The sequence below is a fragment of the Ctenocephalides felis genome, unplaced genomic scaffold (genome assembly GCF_003426905.1).
Source record: "Ctenocephalides felis isolate EL2017-DRISC unplaced genomic scaffold, ASM342690v1 CF-g0.4_SCAFFOLD_01170, whole genome shotgun sequence".
Taxonomy (NCBI): Eukaryota; Metazoa; Arthropoda; class Insecta; order Siphonaptera; family Pulicidae; genus Ctenocephalides; species Ctenocephalides felis.
Window position 1 is genome coordinate 4630935 of NW_020537324.1, and position 27442 is coordinate 4658376.

Below are 27442 nucleotides of genomic sequence, written 5' to 3' on the forward strand. Positions count from 1 at the left end.
TTTTTTATTTCAATGACATTTGCTAAGAAATTTTTATACATTTTATTTGACAATAACAAAATAATATATATACAATTTATTTTCGTTCACATCATGCACATTTTACTTAATGTTTTATAATTTTTGGAGTTTGTGTAGATTTTCTGGGGGGCAGAGTGAATGATACTAATAAATTTTATTAGTGGTTGGGTTCGTCAATAATAAACTACCATGTTCTAAAACAACATTAACTGAAAGAAAGCATTAAATCACATTGCATCCTTGACTGTTACTGACTTGTAATGATCTGCACAGAACTGTACTCTTCTGCAGGCATTGTCAGATCATGTAAATACCTTAAACAAAAATCAACTTATCAATAAAACCGAATACTAAAATCACACAAAATAATATCTGTTATCCTTACCTTGTTCTCAGTCTCAAACTGCCCCAATCGCCTATCGGTGTAATACCAGACAACTGATGCCAATCTTCTCTTTCCTGACCGTTTCCTAGAGTTGATAAATCAACTACTAATTCTGCAACTTCTGAGTCTTTTCCACGTTTTCCTCGATTTAAAACTGTTATGGTGAACGATACCACGTCTGATGGTACATCCCTGTTGGAGGAATTTAAATAAATATTATCGACACAATAAAAATGTTTCAGATAAATTGAAGAAGTGCAGAGAAAAGCACGAGAAAAGTGCGAAACAAAACTGGATCGAACCCATTCTGGAAATAGATTGATTGATTTATCTTTTATTATCATTTACAGTATACTTACTCGAGTATAAATTCTTCGTCCCAAAGAGGATCTGGTCCAGACTTGACTCTGGTTCTGGCGACTCGAACTTGATTTATCGACAAAACGCAGTATGGTTGTGGCACCAAACGTAAGGGCAGACGATGAGCATCCAGGATGTGGAGGGAAAGACATCTTAATTCTCTGGAATAAAAAATATAAAACATCAAAATAATGATTGGTAAAATTCTCTACTGTGTAAATTTAAATGTCATTAGTACTATTTTTGTTATTATTACCTTAATCTTGGAATTTTGGCCAGTAAATAAATAATAAATAAATAAAAAAAGGACAAAATAAAGTTGCTTCCATAGCAGATACTCCTGCCTGACTGAGATATTAAAATTATAAATAAATAAAAAAATAAAAATTAAATAAAATAAAAAAACAAAAATAAAATAATAGAATCAATTATTAGTCAATAGAAAGAATTTAATGAAAAAAAATATATATACATAAATAAATAAATACATAAATAAATAAATTTATCCTTCGAATTCTTCCATTTTGTGTCAATGTGTCAATTTTGTGTGCTTATTTCTGAAAAAAAAAAACAAAACACATTAAATATGCTCAACAAATATCTGAAGAAATAAAAATTATTAAATATGTTAAACAAATATTATTAATTCGAACAAAGATTCGAATTAATCCTGATCACATATAGAAAATAAAAAATAATGTTTCTATATTTTTATATTTATTTATTCATTTTTATATTATATTATTTTATATTAAATGAAAATTAATATTTTATGACAAAGTGGTAATTAATTTTACCCAAGGGCTTAAATGGTTCCAAGTTGATAAAAAACAATTCTCTGAAAGTTTTAGCTCTTAATATTAACTTTTAGATAGTGCGCAAATCAATCAAATCTTCGTATGAAAATAGCATAGAACTAGTGGGGTGGGTGGCATCGTGCCTTAAGGCAAATTGCTGGAACTTCCCGTACCGTAACGAAATGTTCGAGGAATACTGAATGTTTTCAAATAGATTATTATAAATATTGTAACATTGTCTAATATTTATAAGAATTATATAAACTGAATTGCAAAGTTAAAATCACTTGTTTAAAGTATATTAGAACTTTAGTCAGAATTAAAAATAAAATCTGAATTATTTTCGATATACAAAAAAAAATGAAACAAAATTTTTTTTCCAAAATCAATTATTTTGTTAAGACAAGCAGAAAGTTCTTTGAATCATTCAAATCGGACGCTTAGTTCTCTCAAAAACTGTCATTTTTTACATATTTAGCTCCGTATCTTAGAAATGGCTGGGCCTGCCTTTGCCAAAAACTAATAAACACTTCTCCCAATCATTACTAATTGAATGTTATTTAGATTATTCAAATCGGATACTCCGTTCTCTCAAAAAGACGATTTCTATTTTCTGCACTCTTTGCTCTGTATCCCCGAAACGGCTGGACCTGCCTTTGCCAAAAACTAATCAGCTCTTTTCCCTATCGATAGGAATCGAATGTTTTTTGAACCATTCAAATCGGTTGATCCGTGCGCCCGAAAACGTGACTGGAAATTTGTATCCATACACACACACACATTCATTTTTTTTTGAGGTATGCCAAAATATTCAGAAACCTTCAAAACGTCGAGAAATGTAAAAATGTTCAATTCCGATTATCGGCCCATTACAATAACTTACCCTACGGTAAGTTAAAAAAATGATACAATGAACATGACAAAATTTACTATATTTTTGAGGATTTGAATTTGAAGGAGGTGTGATGAGAAAAAACCTTAATTAGTACAACTAGCACTATGTGTTGAAATAAAACTTTCTTTACTTACTTTTTGTTTTGCGGTTTTCTTCTTATCCCGGAATAATAGTACCGGTTATCACCTCGAGAACCGAGGCGTCTCGCGCCCACACCCGGGAATACAAAACGGACCACCTTGCCGAAGTTGGCTCTATTAATTGGATCCAAGTTATATTTTAAGCAATGGCAGAAGTATTGCTTGTACACCATCACCCTGGGTATACACACGCCCTTGGCTCTCTCGTAGAATTTACGCAACCATAAAACCTAGCAGAAATGATGAAATTTAAATAAGGGATTCTATCATATCATTTTACAATCCTGATAAAAGTTGGCAACACAACTTTAGTACATGTTTTTTTAAAGAAGCTTCTCTCAAAGTCGACCGATTTTAAAGATTTTAGAATCATAGTTCAACAAAAAGTAATTCGTAATTCGTAATTCTTAAAGACTTATTATCACACACAACATAAGTTTAAACTTTTTGATTATAAAATAATGAATTGAATCAGTTGTACTATATATAATAAATATAACTGATTATAAATTACCTCCAATAGTCTGCTGTTGCTTCTATGTTCACCGCCTTCCATTTTATTATTTACGTCTGAGCTTCGACTGACTTTAATAACGTCTGAACTTCAACTGACTATAACTGAGCGACTATCCATCTTTTAAATGCTACGGTGTGCAACGGTTGCCAGGAAATGAGCAGGAGTGCTAGTAGCATAGATAAGTAAACATAAAGCTAGTCGATTATATTAATTTTCCGCTCCTGCTATAGAGGCGCGACGAGTGTAGCATGAAAATCTACACTAGTTCAATAATGTTCCTAGAAACTTTTTGCATCATTTGGCTAATGAAATCTAACTTTTCCAAAATTTCAGCTTGTATTATTATTGAACTACTAAATTAATTGGATTTAATTCTCATTGCAAAACATTCAACTTCACGCCGAACTGTTCAAGTAGAAGATTTCTCGGCTATTTCTATAGTCTATTATTTATGCTGTAGTGGTCTAATCGCCTTAATTTTTGCTTCCCATCGAGTATCGCAAACTTGTTTCAATGTTAGTGATTTTATATTGCTTCTTAATATTTGCCACATAAATGGTGAATCACTGAAAAACTGTAAATATCAATATTACTAAAAAAATCGACCGATGAAAATTAACTTTTAGCATCATTAATGGCCAAAATTAATGTATGCGCGTTGCATGGCATAAATAAAGCTCATTGACAATGCCAAATTGAACACTCGAGCGCAAGCAGAAAGCAAAACAACAATTAAAAAAAAAATTGAATAATTTTAATGTAGTTTGCATTTCCTTTTGTTATCGAAAGGTATTAAATTTAAGCTAACGCACATCCGATAAGTTAATATTGTATAGATTGTCAACAAATCTATACAAATAATTCAGATTTTACATTTACATCCATATCAATAAATAAACTAATATCCATATCAATAATATCCATATCAATAATATCCATATCAATAAACCTTTAATAAAGGTGCGTCCACACCTAACGAACGAACACGAACGAACATAAAGAACGTACCAGAACGAACGGCAACAGCATAGTGTGGACGCCACAACGATCACGAACGAACATAAACAAACATGGCGAGCAATGTTCCGCAACTTGTCGGTACATCAAAGGGAATTGTTCGTTCATGTTGAACTCGTATGTGCAGTGTGGACGCTACCACGAATGTAGACAAACATTTTTCTTTTTTGGTGTTAAAATGTGCATTAATGCATTAATTTATGTTGTATTTATTATAAGATATTGCTGTTATTGACAAATTTTGTAAATTTGATGACTTTAAATAATTTTTCTCTTTCCCGCCACTTTAAATAATAAATCTGACGTTTCACGGTACATCCTCGAACAAAAAGATTCAAACCCTCACTGCTTTGAGGCGTTTGTTTGGAATTTTTCGCGTTCGTTCGTGTTCCTGTTCGTTCTATTTTGTATTTTCTTGTTCGACATGTTCGTTCGTGTTCGTTCGTTAGGTGTGGACGCACTTTAAAACTGACGTTTCACGGAACATCTACGAACAACGAAAATTCAAGCGCTCACTGCTTTTAAGCGCTTGTTCAAGTTTGTTTGGAATTTTTCGCGTTCGTTCGTGTTCCTGTTCGTTCTTCTTGTATTTTCTTGTTCGACATGTTCGTTCGTGTTCGTTCGTTAGGTGTGGACGCACCTTAATAAACACCGGGTTAAAAAAGTGCTGAACAAAAAAATCACGGTACCAACATTAAAAAAATCAGAAATTCTTCTGAGCAGGGGCACCAACAGCAGAGCATTCATATATTGTCGTGTCAAAAAATGGCCGCCAGTGACTGGATGAGGAACCGTGTCGACATGTGGTCAGTCTATTCTAGTTGATTCCGAGTGCGGTTTCGTTCAATTCGTTTCCAGTTCCATCAGTACGCTTTCAGCTTGCTTTCCTTCTTCGGTTCAGTTTCGAGTTTCCTTCCGAGTCAGTCGAGCTTAGAAGTTTTGTTGAGTTTCCTTTTATTGTTCAAAGTGAGGTCATTTTTTTTAGTTTGTTATTATCATAGAAGAAGAACGTTTTAGTTTCAAATACAGTCCATATCCAGTCCAAGAATACCAGCCATGCGTGTGGTCTGCTAATCGAATCAAGGCCACACCACATTTTGGCCTTCCGAGCCGGATCTCAATTAAGATTGAGAGTTTCTACAAGTTGCCAATTCAGAATCTAAGTACTAATTTACAAGTATATATATATATATATATATATATATATATATATATATATTTGCATTTACCGGATATCAAGGTAAGGTTATTATATTTCCAAGTTATATAATCCTAAACATGCCGCCTAAGAGTGTATCTGCCAGTGCTGAAGTCGCACGACTAATTTCAAAACGAGAAATGTATTTTTCCATTATACAGAAGACGTATGACTTGAGCAGAGATGTGGAAGATGCGTCAAGCAAGCAACAATTCTGTACGAACCTGGTAATGTTAGATAACATTCGAGATCAATTCATAAAACTTACCGACGATATTAATAAATTAAACGCGTTGGAAAATCCCAGTTTCGTACCGGATTATGCTGCCCTTCTATCCGTGGAACAATTATACGCGGAGATAAAATATATTGAAAAAATTATTTCTGCTGTAAATAATACTTCCTCTTTTACAAAAAGTGAAGATTTCCCATCTAAATTTATTTCAAAATCCCGTCTACCAACAATTGAAATACCCAAATTTGCGGGTGATTTCAAAAAAATGGCCGCTGTTTTACGAAACATTTAAAACACTTATACACGAGAATCTCGAGATTGATATGCTATCCAAATTTCATTATTTAATGGGCGCATTAGAAGGCCCAGTAATGAAAATTTTCAATACTATATTACCTACCGCCAATAATTATTCAATTTTATGGAAAGCACTGATAAACAAATACGAAAATAAACGTTATCTGGGCATTAACCATTTCAAACAGTTAATGTCTTTTAAAACTGTAAACTCATCACAGTTGCATAACTTCATCGAGAAATTTGACACTGCTGTACAAGCATTAAATCAATTAAATATTCCAGACCTGTATGATTTTTTACTAACATCGATCGCTCTATCCAAATTAGATACCAATTTACAAGAAAAATTTGAAAATTATTTTCAGGGCGAATATCCTTCCTATAAATAATTATTACAATTCATAAATAAAGTGCAAAAAAGGTCAAAGTTATATTTATGATTTGCGCGAGAAGGTTACAAAACCCAACATTCCTCATGCTTTGGTAACCAGCGGTGTCAAATCGCTTCAATGTTACTTATGCAACGAAAGTCATAATATTTTTAAATGCTCGCAATTTCTTGAATTAAATATCAATGACAGATGGTCGGCAATTAAGAGATTGAATCTTTGTTCGAATTGCCTGGGTCATAAACGTAACAATCCGTGTCATTCTAAGAAAACATGTCTGTATTGTAATTCAAAACATCATACTTTATTACATTCAAATAATTGTGCTGACAATACAAAACAATTTCCAATAGATAGTCATTCCAAAAATTCGAAACAGAAAACTTCCGATTCCAATCCAAGTAATACTTTATGCATTGTAAATGGATCAGATTTATCACATTATATAAATCTTATGCCGACCGGAACTGTTTATGTTTTGGCAACAGGTATTAAAACTAGTCCGTTACGTGTCATTATTGATACTGCAAGCGATCGCAACTATGTGACTGAAAATGAGTCATTCTGTAAATCCGCTCAACTAGAGATAACACCGATCGATGCTCAAGTCATTTCTATAGGTAACTCTTCGCAAAAAATTACGGGCATGGCAAATTTTATTATTATGTCGAATGATTGTTCCTTTCAAATGTCTGTATGTGCCTATGTGATTCATGAAATTGTCAAACCACAACCGACCATTAAAATTCCCTTCGATTGCATTAATAAATTTTTATCTTTACAACTGGCGGATAATAAATTTTTCATTCCTCAAACTGTTAATGGAATCTTGGGTTGTGATGTATTTAATGCTATTATTATGTCAAATCACATAAAAACCGTCGATTCACCTATCGCATTGGATACAAAATTGGGTAATGTAATAATGGGATCTCTTCCAAACGTTGCATCGCCTGATTCAAGTTCGACAAATCTATGCACGATTGAACATGATTCCTTATCTAAACAAATGAAAACATTCTTTGAGTTAGAAGATGTACCTGACATGATTGTGTCGGAAAACGATTATTGCGAACAGTTTTATACGTCCACCACAGTACGGAATTTCGATGGACGTTACGTGGTCGCATTACCATTTCGTGACAACGTTAATGTAAATTTTCAGAAATCATATGAACTCACGCATAAACGTTATAGGATTTTAGAACAAAAATTTCGGAAATCTTTTGAATTCCATAAACAATATTCAGAAGTAATTCAAGATTATTTACAACAAAAACACATGTCATTTTTAGGCCATGTAAATGATTCTGCAGCCAATGAAGGGTATTATATTCCACATTTCGCCGTGATTAACACTAATCATACCAAGCCTTAATATATACCTAATTCTACCATAGCGGGTCAAATGACCCGATGATCATGTTTGAATGTATGAAATATGGATGCTAGGAAGAAAATAAAAATAAAAATTTATTATGATTGAACAAAAAAGTATGTTGAGTATTTCTATTACAAAAGCAAAAATAAGCATAAGCATTTAGTGTCTATTGTACATTGTCCGCAAACATATTTTTTACATTTAGAGCAAATTTTGTTGGTTTTATTTTCTTTACAGTAACCTATTTGACATCTCATACGTTTATAAGCATCTATAGTAGACTTAGGCAACGATACTTTTGTATTTGTTTCTTGTTTTGGTTTTGGTCTTCTGCTAGCTTGAGTAAAAAAAACTTGTCGCGAGATATTTTCTCCTATCGTTTGCTTGTACAAAATCTAGGCATTTATGCCAGCTAAATCAAGGATATTGAAAAAAACTTGGAGAGGCCATCAGCAAGACTTGGATTTTGTAGTAAATTTCCTCGCCATTTGATCGGTCATGTCTACACCAAATTTGGTTTTATTGTAATATGAAACAGTTTCAGGTAAATGTTTATCATTCTTTTCTTCATCGTCGGTATCTGTTGAATCCAACTCATTTTTATTTTCAACCAATATATCTTCATTATCTGAAAATAATCTTCACTAATTTCTGAAAACTCTTCGCCAATATTATTTCTATCTTCTAAGAACTTGTAATGTCTTGTTTGCTTCGACATTTTTCTGGGTAAAAAATAACCTGTATAACTATAGCTATCAAAATAAAATATAAACTAGGTACTTACCAAGACTTTCAATTTCTGCCACTTTTTCTAACAATAAAAAGCTATTTTCAATCAAAATTTGATATTTTCTTGAAATTATTCTGAGCTATTTTCGTTGAACTACTTTACGCAACAGTGTTTAGAAGAATGTGCAACTTACTGACTACAAATATGACTTGACAATCTCATAAACCAAAAAATTCTCTCCGGGTCAAAAGACCCATTGTGGTAGATATCGGTATACAAGAAGGATTACTCAGAATAAACAAAACAAAACAAGAAAAAATTTTTGTTAATAACTGTACTTTAATTACTTAAACGCAATGAAATTATACGTGCATTTTCAATGCAAAAGTTCAAAATGGGTCATTTGACCCGTTATGGTATGTTTAGTGTTAAAGACAGCTCCTCCACACCGTTACGAATTGTATTTGATGCATCAGCAAAGAATGCTGAATTTCCTTCCCTGAATGCCAACCTATTTTCCGGGCCAAAGCTACAGTCTAACATTATCACAATTCTTCTTAATTTTCGTTTTGGCGAAATTGCGTTAACGGCCGATATTAAACAGATGTACAGAAATATATTAATTCGTGATCAAGACAGACGATTTCAAAGGATACTTTGGAGATTTTGTCCGAAAGATCCCCTCGGCATTTATGAATTAAACACTGTCACGTTTGGTATTACGTCATCTCCTTTTCATGCGTTACGCACTATTAAACAGCTAGCTAAAGATGAGAGCAAAAATTACCCCTTAGCCACTGATATAATTCAAAATGATATTTATATCGACGACGTGGTTACTAGTGCAGACACCGTCGAAATCGCAAAACAACTTTACGTTCAATTATCGAGTTTGTTCCGTTCCGCGCGTTTTGAACTAGCAAAGTGGGCTTTGAATGATCGTCTAATGTGTAAACAATTTGAATCACACCATAAAACACAAATTAATTTTTCACAAGCAATCTCTGAATTTGATACTGCCGTTAAAGTATTGGGATTGAGATGGGATCCAATTCAAGATTGTTTCAAATTTAATATCAACCTTCTCCATCAAAATTGGACAAAACGCCATATATTATCCTATGGGATCCTTTAGGTTTTATTACGCCTGTTACAATCAAATTCAAAATGATCATTAAAGAACTATGGTCATTAAAATTGGATTGGGATGAGCCATTACCTTCCTCATTAGTTGTAACATGGTTTAGTATTTATAATCAACTTCCAGAATTAATTAATCTTTCCATTCCTCGATTTGTAGGTACCAAAAATTATATTCGTTGTTCTCTTTACGGTTTTGCGGATAGTTCAGAAAAGGCTTATGGGGCTGTGATTTATATCAAGCCTTGCCATGATAATAAATATTACCTTCTTGTTTCAAAATCAAAAATTACTCCAATTAAAGTTCAAACTTTAGCTAGGTTAGAGTTGTGTGCGGCGCATTTATTGGCAAAATTATTATCCTTTGTCATATCTTCCAATCATCATTCTTTATGTATCGACGAGGTATATGGTTTTACGGACTCGATGATAGTGCTTCATTGGTTAACAGGTCCAGCTCATAGATGGAAAACTTTTGTCGCAAATAGAGTAACGAAAGTTCATGATTTAATTCCTTCTGCCAAGTGGTATCATATTCCTTCCGAGGCAAACATTGCCGATTGTGTTTCTCGTGGTTCGTTGCCAAATACTTAATTGCTTAATAATAGTAATTGGTTCAAAGGTCCCTCGTGGCTTTACTCTCAAAGAAGACATTGGCCCATACGTTCTGCGGTAGATTCCATGCAAAATGTTCCAGAAGAAAAGGTTTTCTCTTGCTTAATGGTAAACTCCTGTAAAAATGATCTATACGAATTTACTTCCACTATATCTTCATGGACCAGACTATGCAGAATATTTGTATTTATTTTACGTTTCTGCAAAATTATTCCATCTAGAAGTGTAATATATTTTTCAGATTTCAACAAAGCCGAATTAACTATAATCAAACTTATCCAACAAATCTATTTTTTTTCGAAGAAATTGATTGTTTGAAAATGAAAAAGTTTCCTAAAAGGTATCGGACTTTACGACTATTTTTACATGATGGGTTCTTAAGAGTTGGTGGACGTTTAACACATGCTAACCTGAATTTTGATCATAAATTTCCCTTGCTTTTACCCAAAAAGGATCACGTGATAAATTTAATAATTGATTATTATCATGAGAAACATTTACATGCTGGTCCACATTTACTCACTTCCATTCTTCGTCAAAGATACTGGATTTTATCCATTTGCAGTATTGTACACCAACGTATTCATAAATGCAATAGGTGCTTTAGGAGTAATCCTAAATCCTTTACTCCTATTATGGCTGATTTACCTTCTCCTCGTGTTATGGAGGCAAAACCTTTTCAGCACACCGGTACTGACTGGTCCCTTTCACGTAACCATGGGAAAATTTAGGGGCGTGAAAAGTTCAAAAGCATATATTTGTTTATTTATTTGTTTTTCCACAAAAGCAATACATATTGAACTTGCCTCCGATTTAACAACTTCGACGTTTTTAAATTGTTTTAAACGCTTTATTTCACGAAGAGGTCCAGTTTCTTGTTTGTATTCAGATCGCGGAACAAATTTTGTTGGTGCCAAATCAGAACTGAAACATATATTTCAGCTTATTAACTCAAAAACATTTAGTGCATCATTAAACTCCGAACTTCACAAGCATAATATCAATTGGTCTTTCAATCCGCCAGCCGCACCCCACTTCGGGGGTTTGTGGGAGTCCAACATAAAATCTATAAAAGCGCATTTATATCGAGTAATAGGTGAACAAATTCTTACTTACGAGGATAATTAAATACCGTGTTAATCCAAATTGAGGCGCTTCTCAATTCTCGACCATTATTTTGGATGAGTTCAGATCCAAGTGATCCTCAACCTCTTACGCCAGCTCATTTCCTCACTTTGACTCCCTTAAACATCCTTCCATAAAAAAACATATTGCAAATAGATTTACCGACGCGAAAACAATTAATTGATAAAATAAATTGATAAAACTTTTGACGTGATTGTAAATCACTTAAATATTCAAAATGCCATCTCTTCCAGCAAGATTGTATTATTTTATTACAATCTTGCTGGAAGAGATGGCATTTTGAATATTTAAGTGATTTACAATCACGTCAAAAATGGAACACCCCTTCTCTCCCGGCTAAAAAGGGTATGTGAGTTCTAATCAAAAATGAAAATTTGCCTCCTCTTCAATGGTCCATGGGGGTTATTGAAGACGTTTTTCCTGGAAAAGACGGAGAGGTGCGGACAGCTTTGGTAAGAACCAAGGCTACGTTATTGAAACGCCCTGTAGTAAAGCTCTACCCCCTACCTACACAGTAATTTATGGTGAGGAAATATGTTTTTTCATATTTGCAAACGATATAAAAAAAAGTCTAATGCTTTTATTTGTTACCTTTCAATTAATTCCTTCCTTTTACCTTTTACCATTATATGTAGTAACTTTATCAGTAACTTGCTTCTATTCAGAGGAATCGCATGACAACTCAATCACACTCAAGAGCAGCAGAATGTTATTTGCTCAGTTGTTCTCACAACTTTTGATAATATTCAAAAATCTGTATATTCAAGAATATCGAATGCTATGAATCATCATAATATTGCAGTTATTGTGAAAATGCCTTTGATTTGGAAATGAATACGGCCCCATAGTGGACGCACTCCAGATCCGAACTGGTTGTTTCAAATCATGCTGGTTACTCAAAAATAAACTACAACCATCACAACAAATCCACGAAACAAGGTCAATGAAATTTTAATTCCTATTCAACATAAAGGCATCTTATATATGGCAATTGTTAATTCCACCAAGACAAATTCTCATGTGTTCCGAAAACAAGCATGTATGATGCAAACCTAAAATAATTACCAGTGGTGCTATATGCAAGTCTCATGGAAGTTATATCTATTAGAATATTTTGAAATCATTTACATTATCATTACAGCAAGATACTGAGCAACTATAATATATTTTAAACAAATAACAAGGTTACTGCTTTCCTGTCAAGATTACTTATCCTTAACATTGATTCTGATTGGTGAACATAGAAGCATTAGATATTCCGTCAAAACTTGTACTTTCTAGATTCAATTAGGAATCGACATGTTATTTCTTCACCATCTCTCACGTGTTTTATTTTCGCATAGTTTGATATTTCCATTTATATTTTCTTGTATTTAAAAGGTACCCTTTTCGCCCGGGGAAGAAATTGTGACGCCACCATGACTATTACATGCGTCGATAATAATAATATAGTCGCCATCTCGGGGTTGCAATATGTCAACCGATTTATTTCTTTCTAATCCAGACTACCTGTCTATTTCCTCCAAAACCTTAGACTTCCGACATGTGCTCAGTCTGTTCTAGTTGATTCCGAGTTCAGTTCCGCGTTCAATTCGCTTCCAATTCCATAAGTACGCTTTCAGCCTGCTTTCCTTCTCTGGTTCAGTTTTGAGTTTCCTTCCGAGTCAGTCGAGTTTAGAAGTTTTGTTGAGTTTCCTTTTATTGTTCAAAGTGAGGTCATTTTTTTAGTTTGTTATTATCATAGAAGAAGAACGTTTTTAGTTTCAAATACAGTCCAAGAATACCAGCCATCCGTGTGGTCTGCTAATCGAATCAAGGCCACACCAATTTCTAATTTCTCAAAAAATTTAGAAAAATCGTTTTTTTTTAATTTAAAAAAAAAATCGATGTTCTGAAATAATAACAAAATTTTGAAAAACAGTATTTTCATAATAAGCAGAAAAGTCTGAATTTAATAAAAATTTATGAATTATTAGAAAAAATTATTTATTTTCTTCATATGCTTATTTTTCAGATCTGCTTAATGATGGCACGCACTTATTATAAAAATGTACAAAATAAATATGTTACCCTACTTAACAATTTTGATTTTTTTTGAAAATGAATTTCAAAAAAAAATCCCTACTCTGGGTTACTTAAAGGCATTTTCTTGATTTTATTTGAAGGCTTTTACTTATCAACTAATTCTTTGCAATCCCTGCAATTCCTTTTAATAAGCTAGTTTTAATATCTCGTTTTATTATTCTACTTCTCCAACTTTGATCTGTTTTCATACTGTATAAGATGAACAAAGTCAATAACATATACACTGGCACAAATAAGGACTTCGGCCTCCTCACAGTTGTTATTGGAGTGCTGTTCTAACTCGGCGCTTGTTCGCTCGTCGAACTGCCACCAACCACTTGTGTAAAACTAGTGCCGCAGTTAATAAATAAAGGCAATACTATAAAATTATAATATACATATTATATATAAAGAATTATTTACTAACCATTTCTCCCTTTATAAAACCATTGATAACTATCAGGAGCTGGTTTTGGCTTCTCATAATTTTCCACAAGATAAGGATGCTCCAAAAAATTAATGGGTATGTCTGCTCGACATAAAGCGCACCTATTACTTTGAAATGCTACTCCTAAAAATACACCAAATCTACTTAATAAACAGTATTATTATTGTTTTAATATCTCGTTTTATTTTTCTACTTATCCAACTTTGATCTTTTTCATACTGTATAAGATCAACAAAGTCAATAACATATATACTGGCACAAATAAGGACTTCGGCCTCCTCACAGTTGTTATTGGAGTGCTGTTCTAACTCGGCGCTTGTTCGCTCGTCGAACTGCCACCAACCACCTGTGTAAAACAAGTGCCGCAGTTAATAAATAAAGGCAATACTATAAAATTATAATATACATATTATATATAAAGAATTATTTACTAACCATTTCTCCCTTTATAAAACCATTGATAACTATCAGGAGCTGGTTTTGGCTCCTCATAATTTTCCACAAGATAAGGATGCTCCAAAAAATTAATGGGTATGTCTGCTCGACATAAAGCGCACCTATTACTTTGAAATGCTACTCCTAAAAATACACCAAATCTACTTAATAAACAGTATTATTATTGTTTTAATATCTCGTTTTATTTTTCTACTTCTCCAACTTTGATCTTTTTCATACTGTATAAGATCAACAAAGTCAATAACATATACACTGGCACAAATAAGGACTTCGGCCTCCTCACAATTGTTATTGTAATGCTCTTCTAACTCAGCGCTTGTTCGCTCGTCGAACTGCCACTAACCACCTGTGTAAAACAAGTGCCGCAGTTAATAAATAAAGGCAATACTAGAAATCATTTATAGGATAAAAGATAAAAGACAAATCAGTGATTTTTGTTGTAGGGACGCATTTGGTATATTAAATACGACACATGACGGTTGAATAATGTTAAAATTATAATATACATATTATATATAAAGAATTATTTACTAACCATTTCTCCCTTTATAAAACCATTGATAACTATCAGGAGCTGGTTTTGGCTGCTCATAATTTTTCACAAGATTGGGATGCTCCAAAAAATGATTCGGTATGTCTGCTCTACATAAAGCGCACCTATTATTTTGAAATGCTACTCCCTAGAATACACCAAATCTACTTAATAAACAGTATTATTATTGATTACAAACTATTTGATACTTTATTACCTTAATACAAAGAAAGTAAAATATGTGTCCACAAGGCAAGCGGGCTGGGTGAATACAAGTTTGTAAGCAAACCGGGCATTCTAGAACTCCTGTGGAAAATCAAGTGTGATTTATATTTATTATAGTGATTATATATTAATTTATCTATACCTTCGTTTTCTGGCACTGTGCTGTCGTCCAAACAAATCACTTCAAGAGAATTACCTTGAGCCATGGTATTAAATTTTTGGCTAAATACACGGCTCTAAACGGCTTATTATATTGTCTAGGTCAGCGATGTCCAACCTAAATTACTCTTTGGGCCAAAATTTAGGAATATACAAGGCACTGGGCCGCAACAAATCTGGAAAAACTCCGTGAAAAACACCGTGTTAAAACACGGCTCTAAACACCGGAAAAACATTATTATTGAGTAATGCTTCAATCAATGTTATGTGTGAGTCTAGCTTGAATGAAGATATTCTAGCTTTATCTAATGTGATTACTGATGAATTTACATTAGAAAAAGAAAGTAGTAGTTTACTTCATCTTCAAGTTATTACATACATGACTGGCTTCATTTCCAGGAAAATGTTGAAAAATGTTAAATCTTGCTTGATGTGCAAGACTCATATTTTGGCAACAAAAAAGAGTGGAGATGATTATTGGTTAATAAGGGTTAGGGATCGGACTGGAAGATCTCTTGTCTTTCCTTGTAGAAGCTTTGTGAACATTTTTTCAAAATGCATTAGAGTTTCAGAACATTTTTTGCCTAAAATTTGTGTGAAGAATAATTTAAAAATATTGCTTAGTTGCATTTTGGATAAACTTGTTTTTACTCAAAATTTTAATTTTGATTGTCCAATCCATAATTTAAAGTTAATATTTTTAAACCTTTTTGTTCCTTATTTTATCAGATATTGGGTTAATGATATTAATTCAGCACTACGCGGTAAAATAACTTTCACAAATCCTAGGAATGTTATGAAAACAAAAGCTTTATTGCGTTTTGATAAAATGAGAAAGAGACAGCTGGCAATTCGTAACACTAAGCGTGGCCTGCGCTAATTTTTGTTTTCAGCTGGTAAAGCGGAGGTTTTAGTTGGTATTATTTGTTGAGTCCAACATACCCAGACATAGGGCCTGGTCTGGGATGCGTAAATGCTATACAAAATAAAAAAAAAAAAAACTCGTATATATATATACATATATATATATATATATATATATATATATATATATATATATATATATATATATATATATATATAAATATATTTCACTTAATATATTTTTTACCGCTTATGAATTCTTTTCAGTCTCATTGCAGCAAGATGACATTCGTGTGGATATTTATTTATTGCATTTTATTATCATTTCTAATTGTGTACCTGAATATATTATAATTTACTGATGATGATTGTATTCTATTCCATTATATTATCATTAAAACCTTTCATATATTATAATTTATTAATCACTGATGATTGTAATTTATTAATACCCCACTTTTACAACCCCAATTTGTAGTAACAAATTAAAATTCAATACAAGTTGTTATGTCAAGTTATGTGTGTTTTGTATTTAAACCTGTAGTCATGTGTGTTTTTTCTACATTTATTGATTTGATTTGATTCCAGCATATATCATAATATATACTCTTGATTGAAATATTTTTATTATTACTTAATATATTTTTAATTTATAATTATATTTTACACAAATTTTAATACAATTGCGATGCAAAATTAAAATTCTAACAAATTATTTTTAAAATTATTTTGTTTTATTGATAGTACAATATTTTTAAAGTACAAATATTTTTATTTCAAATTTTAGCGCTTCAATTTGAATGACGATTGAAGCGCCATTGCAATATAGCGCCCGTAGCAATAACTAATTTTTTTGAACCTAAATATCGCGAGAATGAAACGTCTATATTATTATATTGTCCAGGACCGGATTAATAAAGTGCTGAAACGAAAAAATCACGGTATCAACATTCAAAAAATCAGAAATTCTTCTGAGCAGGGGCACCAACAGCAGAGTATTCATATATGTCAAAACATTTCATATAATGGTCAAAACATTCGTCGAAACTGTCGAAACTTAACCTTAATTTCTTATTTTGGTGTTTTGTAATAATTTTTCATTTTGTCAGAAATTTGTTGCAATATTGGATTTTTGTTATGTTATGGTAGATTTCTTCGAAACTTTGGTCATGTCAAGATGTTATGCTTATTTATCTATGGCGCCATCTTGTTGAACTGTCAAAATAAAACTTAGCCCAACTTAGTCTTGCAGTGAGTATTCACATTTCGACAGTTATTTCTTTCGAAGAATCAATATAGTAAATTAAGTATATTTATTTATATTATTTAATGTATAATTATTAATTAATGTATAATTATTAATTAATGTATAATCGTTCAACGCCATATACTTCGTTTATCTTTGGTGTCAAGTACTTTTACGATTGACATTGACAGCACACCAACCTAGCACACCAACCTAGGCAAGTTTTTTTTTGGAAGACTGCTGACACATCTCACGTATCTATCTATGGTTCTGAATAAAATAGAAACGTCAAAATTTATTTTGCGTTTTGATATTTCATTCTTCTATTAATTCTATTTGTGCATCATTTCTTAGATTTAGTGTAGATTATATATTACACAATATATAGTAGAAAATTTTGACGATCTAAAGTAATTGAATCGTATGTGTCGCTTGTGTATTTATAAAAATAGTAAAAGCTGTCGTGGGTGAGTCACCACATAGGATAGATAATTTTGGTTTTGGGCTAAATATTTCTATTTGTGAGATAGTTCTAAAGTCGTGACAAAGATGAGCTTTTTTAGTAAAATGTTTGGTGGTGGAAAGGGTCAAAAAGCACCCACCACCGGAGAAGCCATCCAGAAACTTAGGGAAACTGAAGAAATGCTTATAAAGAAACAAGAGTTTTTAGAGAAGAAAATTGAGATTGAAATTGGTGTTGCTAGAAAAAATGGAACCAAAAATAAAAGAGCAGCCATACAAGCTCTCAAAAGAAAAAAGCGTTATGAAAAACAATTACAACAAATTGATGGCACTCTCAGCACTATTGAAATGCAAAGGGAAGCTTTAGAAGGGGCGAATACTAATACTGCAGTGCTCACCACAATGAAAAATGCAGCAGATGCTCTGAAAGCTGCTCACCAACATATGGACGTTGATCAAGTACATGATATGATGGATGACATTGCTGAACAACAAGATGTTGCTCGTGAAATATCAGATGCAATTTCTAATCCAGTTGCTTTTGGACAAGATGTTGATGAAGATGAGTTGGAAAGAGAACTTGAAGAACTTGAACAAGAGGAACTTGATAAAGAACTTCTTGGAGTCACAACTCCTTCGGAAGACACACTTCCCGCAGTGCCTAGTGCTGAACCTGTAGCACCCAAATCAAAGAAGAAGGCAGAAGAAGAGGATCCCGATATGAAGGAATTGGAAATGTGGGCATCATAATCATAGTTTGCATAAAATCTGCTTGTAATAAAGAAATTAATTTTATATAAACATGCTTAAAGCACTACATGCCGTAAATAGATTATTCAAGTTAATGAAAAAAATATTTTGCTACTTATTCTTATAAAATGATTTTTTTACATGCTTTCGACATTTTAAATTTAAAGCAATTGTTATTTATTTGGAGTTTTGCATTCATGTAATGAAAAAACATTGGTTCACTTTAATACAACATTCAATATGTGATTTAAATTTTATTAGTACTCTGTATATATATGTATTACTAAAAAAATTCAGAACAAAAACTGTTTTTTGTAAAACAAATATGGTATACAATGGATCTGTTGAGTATTTAAAAGTTTGATATTTTCTTTTTATTTGTTTTCAAACCATTAGTTTGAACTGTAAGTTTAAACTACAAAATCACAACTACAAATATTAGCTTTTGTTTTACTAATAAAAAAAAACATAGATAAGTCACTTCAATAATATATACTCTAATATTGTTATATACATAGACCTATGTTGCTTGCAGATAATGTAGGTTTACAGCTGCATATAAATAAATTAAAATAACTAATGTGAAATTTTATTTTTAAATTATTCTTTATTAATTAAGTTTGTTATGAATTTATGAATAATTTAAAGAGAAAGGTACAAACAAAAAAAACACAAATCTTCAATGTTCGATATCACAATCATTAATTGATTATAGTTAGTGGTAAATAACAAATCACATTTCTAACTTACTCTTTGTTTCGATTAGATATATATTTTGAAATAAATTATTCAACTACAACAAAAATAACAATTGCCATAAAACTTTGTTCTTATTCTCAGTTAAATTATAGTTTCCCGTTATGGCATACCGTCAAGTTTTTGATTGACTAAAATAAACTCTGGTAAACTAATAATTATCTACAATATAACAAATTGAATAAGTGATTGTTATTAAATAATAAAATAGCATCGAACATAGTTTTACGTGCTTTCAACTTCTATCAGAAGTAATAATAATTAGTTATAAACCATGAATCAATAATAATAATCATGATGTTACGAAAAGAAGTTACGAAATAGTATTAAACAACTTATAAATCTTTTGTTTTATTTTTTTGTTATTACAGAATGGTTAATTCATGATTGGCTGTAACTTTAAATCATAAGTGCATATATGCGACAGATGTCGCATTCCAATTTGTATGTATTCCAATACTGCACACTAAAATATAGAATGTAGGTGCTTAAGATAGCCTTTCATTGTTGTTCTCGGGTTATATTGTTTTACCATATATGATGGATAATACACCTACGGGTAAAAATCCGAAATAAGAAATATTATTTACACGTTTATATTCACTGAAATATATTTATTTATTATTATTATTATTATTCTCTTCTATTATATTATGATAAATAAGGTACATTAATGTATTGTTGTTTGTTTGTTTGTTTGTTTGCTGTGTATTTATTTCAGATAAATTGTATTGAAGACTTGTATTGAAACCGAGTTTCACAAAATGAATCAAGCCTGCTCAAGATAAAATGATGATAGCTGAAGAAAATGAAAAAAGAAGTTGAAGATTTGGAAATACTATGCTGTATGATGATAGGCTGGTGTTTACTGAACTTTGAAGTCACTTTGCTGCTGCCTTGAAGAATTTGAGTCTGCTTGGATTGATATGCTTAAAATGTATGTTAATTAAACTTTGTCATAATTATATTTATTCATGTAATGTATGTTTGCTTATGATGATTTTTTTACTAGGCTTTGAATGCTGATAATGCTTTTCCATAAGACGATGAAGACTTTCCAGACTTTGCTGCTTCAAATGCTTTTGATGCTTTTTAATGAGACGAAAAACTTCTTCCAGACTTTGTTCCTAATGAATTCCTTCCAGACTTTGCCGCTTTAAAAAATTTGGAGTTTGCTTCAATCACTTATAATAAAATGTATGTTGATAAAATTCAGTTGTTTTTATTTATTTATTTATTTATGTAATTCAATTGACTTATATTGTTGTTTCTTTATTTCCAGACTTTGATGCCTTGCCAAACGAAGCTTTGCTTTCCCAAAAAAAAATTTCCCATTTTTTTCCCAAAATTTTTTCCCAAATTTTTTTTCCCCAAAATTTTCTTCTACCCTAAAAAGTTTTTCCAAAAAAATTTTTTCCCCAATTTTTTTTTCAAAATTTTTGTTTCCAAAATTTTTGGAATTTTTTGAAAAAAAAAATAATTTCCCCTGTTTTTTTTCCCCCAAAGTTTTTTCCACAAAATTTTCTACCCTAAAATTTTTTTCCCCAAAAATTTTTTTACCAAAATTTTTCTCCAAAATTTTTTCTCATTTTTTTTTCATTTCATTTTCATTTTTAATTAAATTTAGTCAAATACTACTATAAATTACACTAAATTTGCGGATAAATTACAGAATATTCGAGCAAAAATTTATTTTCTATATAAAATTTGAAAACCGGTTTTTTAGTAAAATTAAAATTCGAAAACCGGTTTTCTGAAATGTCGTTTTTTGTATAAACCTTAATATATATGTCAATATATATATATATATATATATATATATATATATATATATATGTATATATATATATATATATATATATATATATATTTTATATTATTTTCAGTTTGCTCATAAATATATATATTGACATAAACATATAAATATGTCGTTATATATATATATATATATATATATATACAGTAAAATCCGCTTAGTATGACATCGAAGAAACGCCGAAATCTCGTCATACTAACCGACCGTCATTAAAAGCGTACTGAAGAAAAACTGTTTAATATGCAAATATGTTACATGTTAATTTAAAAGAAAAGCCTATAGAAACGTTTTAATTAAAAATAAAAATGACACTTTAAAATTTAATATAAAATAAAATTGACATAGGGTAGGGCGGGGCACAACGGTCGTCTAAACCCAATGAACAACACATAACATGCATCAAAGAAGGATCTATCGAACTATGTTCAGATAAACTTACATACATACGTACATAATTCTTAATTATATAAATATTCTAAACTTATATGTGGAACAGAACATCAGTATGTGAATAATATCTAGTGAGTATACAATACTTAATGAAAGATTTTCTAATTATTTAAAGCCAATGTTTACTAGATGATACTCTTTGAAACAATTAATTCAATTTTTTTAGTTTTGTTCCAATATAAATAATTCATGCTAAGTTAATTTTATGTTTATGAAAAGTTATTGCAAAATTGCATATATCTTTGCATATAGAAACAAAAATCACACGTTTATTAAAAACGTCATTGAAAATTTTAAATCAAATGCTTTTGGTCAGTGCTGGATTACCCCATAGGCCCGTGAGGCCCGGGCCTAGGGCGGCACAATTTGGGGGGCGGCAAATTTTTCCGATTTTTTTTTTGTCACGGCAATTTATTTTAAGGATTGATCTTGATCTAGATAATTCTCTTCTATATATAAAAACGCACAAATTAATAAGACGCAAATACAAGCAAAAACGTATTTAATACAAATAATACTTTACAATCAAATCAAATATATGAATCAAACAAAACTAGATGCAAATTTAGCAGTATTAATTTTGACCATCTCGCCACGAAGGTTGAATTATGTGATATCACTGATTGTGAGGTACAATAAACTTTTCGTATTGCACCCTCTATGGATGGTTCCGAACCCGAAACTATTCAATTAGATAACAATTTTTGAATTTTAGTATCATCTGGTAACAATTCATAGTTTTGTCCCTTTCTGACCCTAATATAAGAGATGCGTAATTTCCAACTAAAATCATTCTGTATTTGGACCTCTCGGTGGACACTACTCGGTGGTCAGTGGTAAGTCTTTTAAAAAATATTTATGTATTATGTAATCATTTCGTGCATTCAGTTTCAAATACGTGTCATGGGACTTGTGTTTTGGTTGATTCGATGTGACTTGATTTTCTGTTGAATTATAATTATAAGAATGTAAATAAATTGAAGTAAAAATTCGTTTCTTTAATATTAAACCATTTGCGTTACATTTTCTAATTCAATATATTTGTGCTGAAGTGTCGCCTTAGTGTTTATTGTTGTGAAAATATTTAATTTTAGCCTTTGAGTTAACATAAATAATTTAATGCAATCTTTAGATTATTAAATTTAACTATAATTAAATAATATTAAATTTTAATATAAATGTTATGTTTCAGATATTTACGATTGACTACATTTGTTTTGTTTCAGATTTCATACAGTGTTTTGCGCAGTGGCGGATTGCTTTAGGGATTTATTGTGCATGAATTTTTTTTATTCAATCACATTTACAATTTTTAATTATTTTTTATAATTTTGAGTTATTTGCGTCCACATTTAAATTTTTTCTGTTCGTGCGAGTAAGTCACTCGTAATTTTAATATCGTTTGAAACGATATCCGCGTTTAAATGTGTTCCTGTCGCCTACCCCCCACGGCAGGTTCTAGTAATTCGCGTTTCGTTAATAAATTAATTTTTTTCAATCGGTGTGTGGATCCTTGCGATGTTTTTCCCAGAAGCAACGCAACCCCATACACTTTAATTTCTAATTAGTATTATATGTACAATGCTTAATTTTTTAGAATTATTTTATTAGTAGCATGGATGTAAATAACTAGTTTAAAAATCTAAAAACTTTGTTAAATAAATTACTTGTTTTTATTTTGACTGATTTTTCTGCTCCAATGCAATGAATCTGTTTTAATTAAATAATTTAAATTTTTTGTGATTGCACAATAAGTCTCCTAAACGGAGAAATGTTGAAGACGTACTGTTTGAAGTTAAAAAAAAAGGTAAGATGATACAAAACCCTAAATTATGTGAAAAATAACAAAATTGACATTTATTTTAGTGTAAATGGGCCTCGACTAAATATACCACGAGGTTGAATACTACAACAACGAACAGGAGAACATGTGTACCTATATGATGTACCAGAGCACTGGAATAAATACGAGTAGGCTACCACGTAGTATTTATAAGTCATTGTCTATTTAATTTCTTTCAAGTCACTTTTTATTTCAGGGTTGCAGAATTAATTTCTCACCGCGACGGCAAGCACCAGGACTGCTAGGAGATTGTGGTGGATTAAAAAGGTTGAAGGTACCCTTTTTGGGGTGCAATGACTGCTACTTGGTACATCTTAGCATTGCGTTTACCAATATACAGGGTTTACCTTGGAGCCCCAATCTGACTTTTAATAAAAACCGGTAATTATCTGTAGAGTGCGTAACTAACTACACGAATGAAACAGAATCTATACTTATTAACTTATTTAATGTTACCTAGTTGTGTTCGTCGTAGGTGCGAAGATATGACCGTATTTTGTAGTCATGTCTTAAGTCTAAATTCTGATATACTATTGTTTTGGTTGATCAAAAAGCTTGAAATTATAGATGTGTATGATACGGCGTGATGACAAAGGGGATCGCATACAATCGGAGAAGCCTCACTTTTTCTGGGTTGTGTGTTCTTCGCCCATGGAACAACACACGCACCACTATACACTAATTGTGCACTTACGACTCGATTGACTACCTCTGAGGACTGATACTTAAAAAGTGATTGCGTCTTTGTAACGACAGCATGCAATGTTTCCAAAGTGTTGCACAACCTTTAGTGCAAACTACATCCGCCGCCGCCCGCCTATATGGTTCCTGTCGTATGTGGTCCAGAGTCGCGATAAAGACTACACACATCATTTCCAAGGAGTTTCTAAACTCCTAAACTAAATCCCCACCTGCCTATAAGGCTCCTATCGTATGAGGTCCGGAGTCGCGATCGTTTTTCAGTATCAGTCATCTCAGGTGGTCAATCCAATACGGAGGACACAAGTTAGTGCATTAGTGATGGTTGTGATGTTGTGCCCGGCAAAAAGAACACGATCTAGAAAAATCCGATCGAGTTTTCCGATTTTAAGCATTCCCCTGCGTAATTACGCCGTTCTATACATTTTTAATCATTTCTAGCTTTATCATTAGCCCATCGTTAGTACATTCGAATTTAGGCTTAATGCATCACTATACATAAGTGCGGTCAAGCTCTCGGATCTGTAAACATAACTCGGTAACAATCAATAAGTTGGTAAGTAGATTCTGTTTTAATTGTGTAGTTAGTTAAAATCTCCACTGGTAACTGCAGGTTTTGTTGAGTCGAATTACGGCGCTAAGGTAAACCCTTCATATTGGGGAGTGAGATGCTAAACATACCAAATAGCAATCTTTACACTCTAACAAGAGTACCCTTAACCCTTTCAGTTCACCTCAAAATGGATACCTACAGGTTTTCTCGTATTCATAAGTTAATATTAAGTAATTAGACCTTGGTTAGATATAAGTATATAATATTTTTATTTTTGTTACCGGGGCCCCGTTTGTATGTTTGCCCCTATTTTTAGGGGCACTTGTGTTTTTTTTATGTCATTTCAGATGTCTTTCCAAGAAAATTGCTTACCAAATGAGTACCAAGAACTACTTCCACAACCCATAGGAGAAACTGATCAGACTAATTGATGTATCAAGATACTAAAATTATTGGCATACTGCTAACTTTCATTCCAGATGTCTTTCAAAGAACACATTGTATTGTATGTCTATATGTTTTACCAAGATATACACGAACCACCAAGAGACCACTACCGATTTAAAGGATATGTGCAAGTGGGTACCAACAATTACTTCTGCAACCCATACGAATAAATGTAATGAAATTCTATGTTTACCTCTTTTTAGGTCTTGCACGAGATTTGGCAGAAAATATCATCAACTCGAAACCAACTAGCACCACTACTACCTGAACTACCGCCTACAACTGAATCGGATGATATGACATAATCGAAAGGAAAATTAACTGTGAGATAAGACTTACTATTATCATAGTAGTATTTAGTTAATATCAGGTTAGGGGACGTTTCGACATTAAAATCTTTGGCCGTACTTTTTTTGGGGTTGTTCGCGTACTTTTATTCAGAGCTCAAAAGGGTGGCGTCATGAAAGAACCTCTCTTATATTTTCGCGCTCTTCTTTACATTAATTAATTAATTATCATTTGTCCTTAAACTTCATAGGCTGGGAACCTATGAAGTTTTTTTTCAAGTGTTTACATGGTGGATCTGGGGGGTACATCATGTAAATGCTCTTTTTTTATAAATTTACAATCACCGCTAAAATACTAAAGTTACACATTTTATATTGATTTTTTTCTTTACCACGAGAGGTTCTTTCATTTTTAAAAACCGAAATTTTTGGGTACATTAGGTCATTTCGCGGGGGTTCTTCTATTCGCGATATATTCGGGTCAGTTAGGCATAATTAGTTTGTAAGTTAGTTTAAGTGGATTAGGGCTGCACAAATCGATACTTAGTAGTATTTACACTATATCCATTTCCATCTGAAATGTTAGAAACGTAAATATGAATAGAAGTATCTATTTCTGTGGCGACACCACATTAAAAAAAACGCGCCTGGCAACTCTACCCCATGGGTGGAGGAAAAAGAGTTGCATCCTAATTAAGTACATATAATTATCAAAATTAAAATATTTAAATAATTATGTAATTAATAAACATAAATGTGACAATATATGTGTCAAAATATCTTAAAATAAAATTTTTGCAAAATAATCTTTGCTTTTTAATATATGGTTAATGTTATTTTTAAATTTTTTTTCAGAACTTCATAAAGAATTATTAGATGCTTTCAGAAAGAATATTGTCAATAATTATTAATTTTGAATTAGTTGAAAAAAACTATAAATACTATAAATACTACAATGCGAAGAGGTATATGGTTTTTGATAAAATATATGTTATCTCTTTGCATTGTAGTATTTTTTCAACCTCTAATTCAAAATCAATTACTATTATTCTTTTTAAAAGCATCTAATAATTCTTCAGAATATGTGAGATTTAAAACTTTAGTCAGAATTAAAAATAAAATTTGAATTATTTTCGATATAAACAAAAAAGAATTTTTGAAAAAATTTGAAGCAAATTTTTTTTTTCAAAATTACTTATTTTGTTGAAATAAGTAGAAAGTTTTTTGAATCATTCAAATCGGACGCTTAGTTCTCTCAAAAACTGCCATTTTTGCACATTTAGCTAGGTGTCTCCGTAACGGCTAGACCTGCCTTTGCCAGAAGCTAATTACCACTTCTTCCCATCATTACAAATTGAATGTTTTTTAGATCATTCAAATTGGATGCTCCGTTTTCTCAAAAACTCGATTTCTATTTTCTGCACTTTTTGCTCCGTAACTCCGAAATTACTATTTAAAATTACTACAACTTACCCAACGCAAAGTTAAAAATTATATCTAAATAATTCAAAATAAATTGTTTATTTAAAAAAGTAAAATTTTGTCTATTAAAAAAGGGCGCCAGAACGGATAGGGCCTAGGGCGGCAGAAAGCTTAATGCGCCACTGCTTTTGGTATGTTCCGTGTGATCAAATTATATGAATATTATGGTTACTTTTGTAACTAATAAAGGTATCTATGATATTAATAAAACCTTGCATAAAAAGTAACATGCATATTGCATTTTTTATAATTACGAAATAACCTTCACTGCCAACAATAAAATGAAATCGCTAATTTCTTTCATTTCTGTCAATCCAAATATTTTTTTAGAAAGTTGTGATGAAGAATATAGCCCTTCTTCAATTCATGCAACCATTACCCAAATAAGAGTTATAAACATGATAAGTTAATCTCTGGTAATTGTTTCTTTAATATCAATTATTTTTCTAGCTGTTTGTAGTATTTATGAATGAAGTTATGAAATTAATTGCAACTATAACTTATTAGAGATTTTTATGCATATATATATATATATAATATATATATATATAGTATAATTTAATAAATAAAAGTTTGTAAATATTTATTAGAGATATATGAAAAAAAATCGAGTTAAGAACATAAATGCATTGTGCAG

General features: G+C 31.5%; 3 protein-coding genes and 1 long non-coding RNA gene across 4 annotated transcripts; 3 read left to right on the forward strand and 1 right to left on the reverse strand.

Annotated features, from left to right (window-relative positions):
* Positions 1–1273: 1273 nt before the first annotated feature.
* On the reverse strand, positions 1274–3211 carry LOC113368402 (DNA-binding protein RFX2-like). The gene is made up of 3 exons (XM_026609948.1): positions 3113–3211; positions 2593–2828; positions 1274–1323 (listed from the first exon to the last, which is right to left on the reverse strand). The coding sequence occupies exons 1-3, from the start codon at positions 3152–3154 to the stop codon at positions 1296–1298; spliced, it is 306 nt and encodes a 101-aa protein (XP_026465733.1). The 5' UTR covers positions 3155–3211; the 3' UTR covers positions 1274–1295.
* A 6321-nt stretch (positions 3212–9532) lies between these two features.
* LOC113366068 lies at positions 9533–10099 on the forward strand. The gene has a single exon (XM_026607619.1). The coding sequence runs from the start codon at positions 9533–9535 to the stop codon at positions 10097–10099; it is 567 nt and encodes a 188-aa protein (XP_026463404.1).
* Positions 10100–17528: 7429 nt separating this feature from the next.
* LOC113366243 (charged multivesicular body protein 4b) lies at positions 17529–18720 on the forward strand. The gene has a single exon (XM_026607818.1). The coding sequence runs from the start codon at positions 17810–17812 to the stop codon at positions 18470–18472; it is 663 nt and encodes a 220-aa protein (XP_026463603.1). The 5' UTR covers positions 17529–17809; the 3' UTR covers positions 18473–18720.
* Positions 18721–23193: 4473 nt separating this feature from the next.
* On the forward strand, positions 23194–23938 carry LOC113367965. The gene is made up of 3 exons (XR_003366320.1): positions 23194–23301; positions 23361–23465; positions 23534–23938. It is a non-coding gene; the product is annotated as an uncharacterized LOC113367965 (long non-coding RNA).
* The last annotated feature ends 3504 nt before the right edge of the window (positions 23939–27442 follow it).

Coding starts and splice junctions, on each gene's coding strand:
- LOC113368402 (XM_026609948.1), bottom strand. CDS start 3,154: ATGGAAGGCGGTGAACATAGAAGCAACAGCAGACTATTGGAG. Junction 2,829..3,112: donor GCAACAGCAGACTATTGGAG/GTAATTTATAAT, acceptor CATTTCTGCTAG/GTTTTATGGTTGCGTAAATT. Junction 1,324..2,592: donor AGAAAACCGCAAAACAAAAA/GTAAGTAAAGAA, acceptor TTTTTTTTTCAG/AAATAAGCACACAAAATTGA.
- LOC113366068 (XM_026607619.1), top strand. CDS start 9,533: ATGATCATTAAAGAACTATGGTCATTAAAATTGGATTGGGATGAGCCA.
- LOC113366243 (XM_026607818.1), top strand. CDS start 17,810: ATGAGCTTTTTTAGTAAAATGTTTGGTGGTGGAAAGGGTCAAAAAGCA.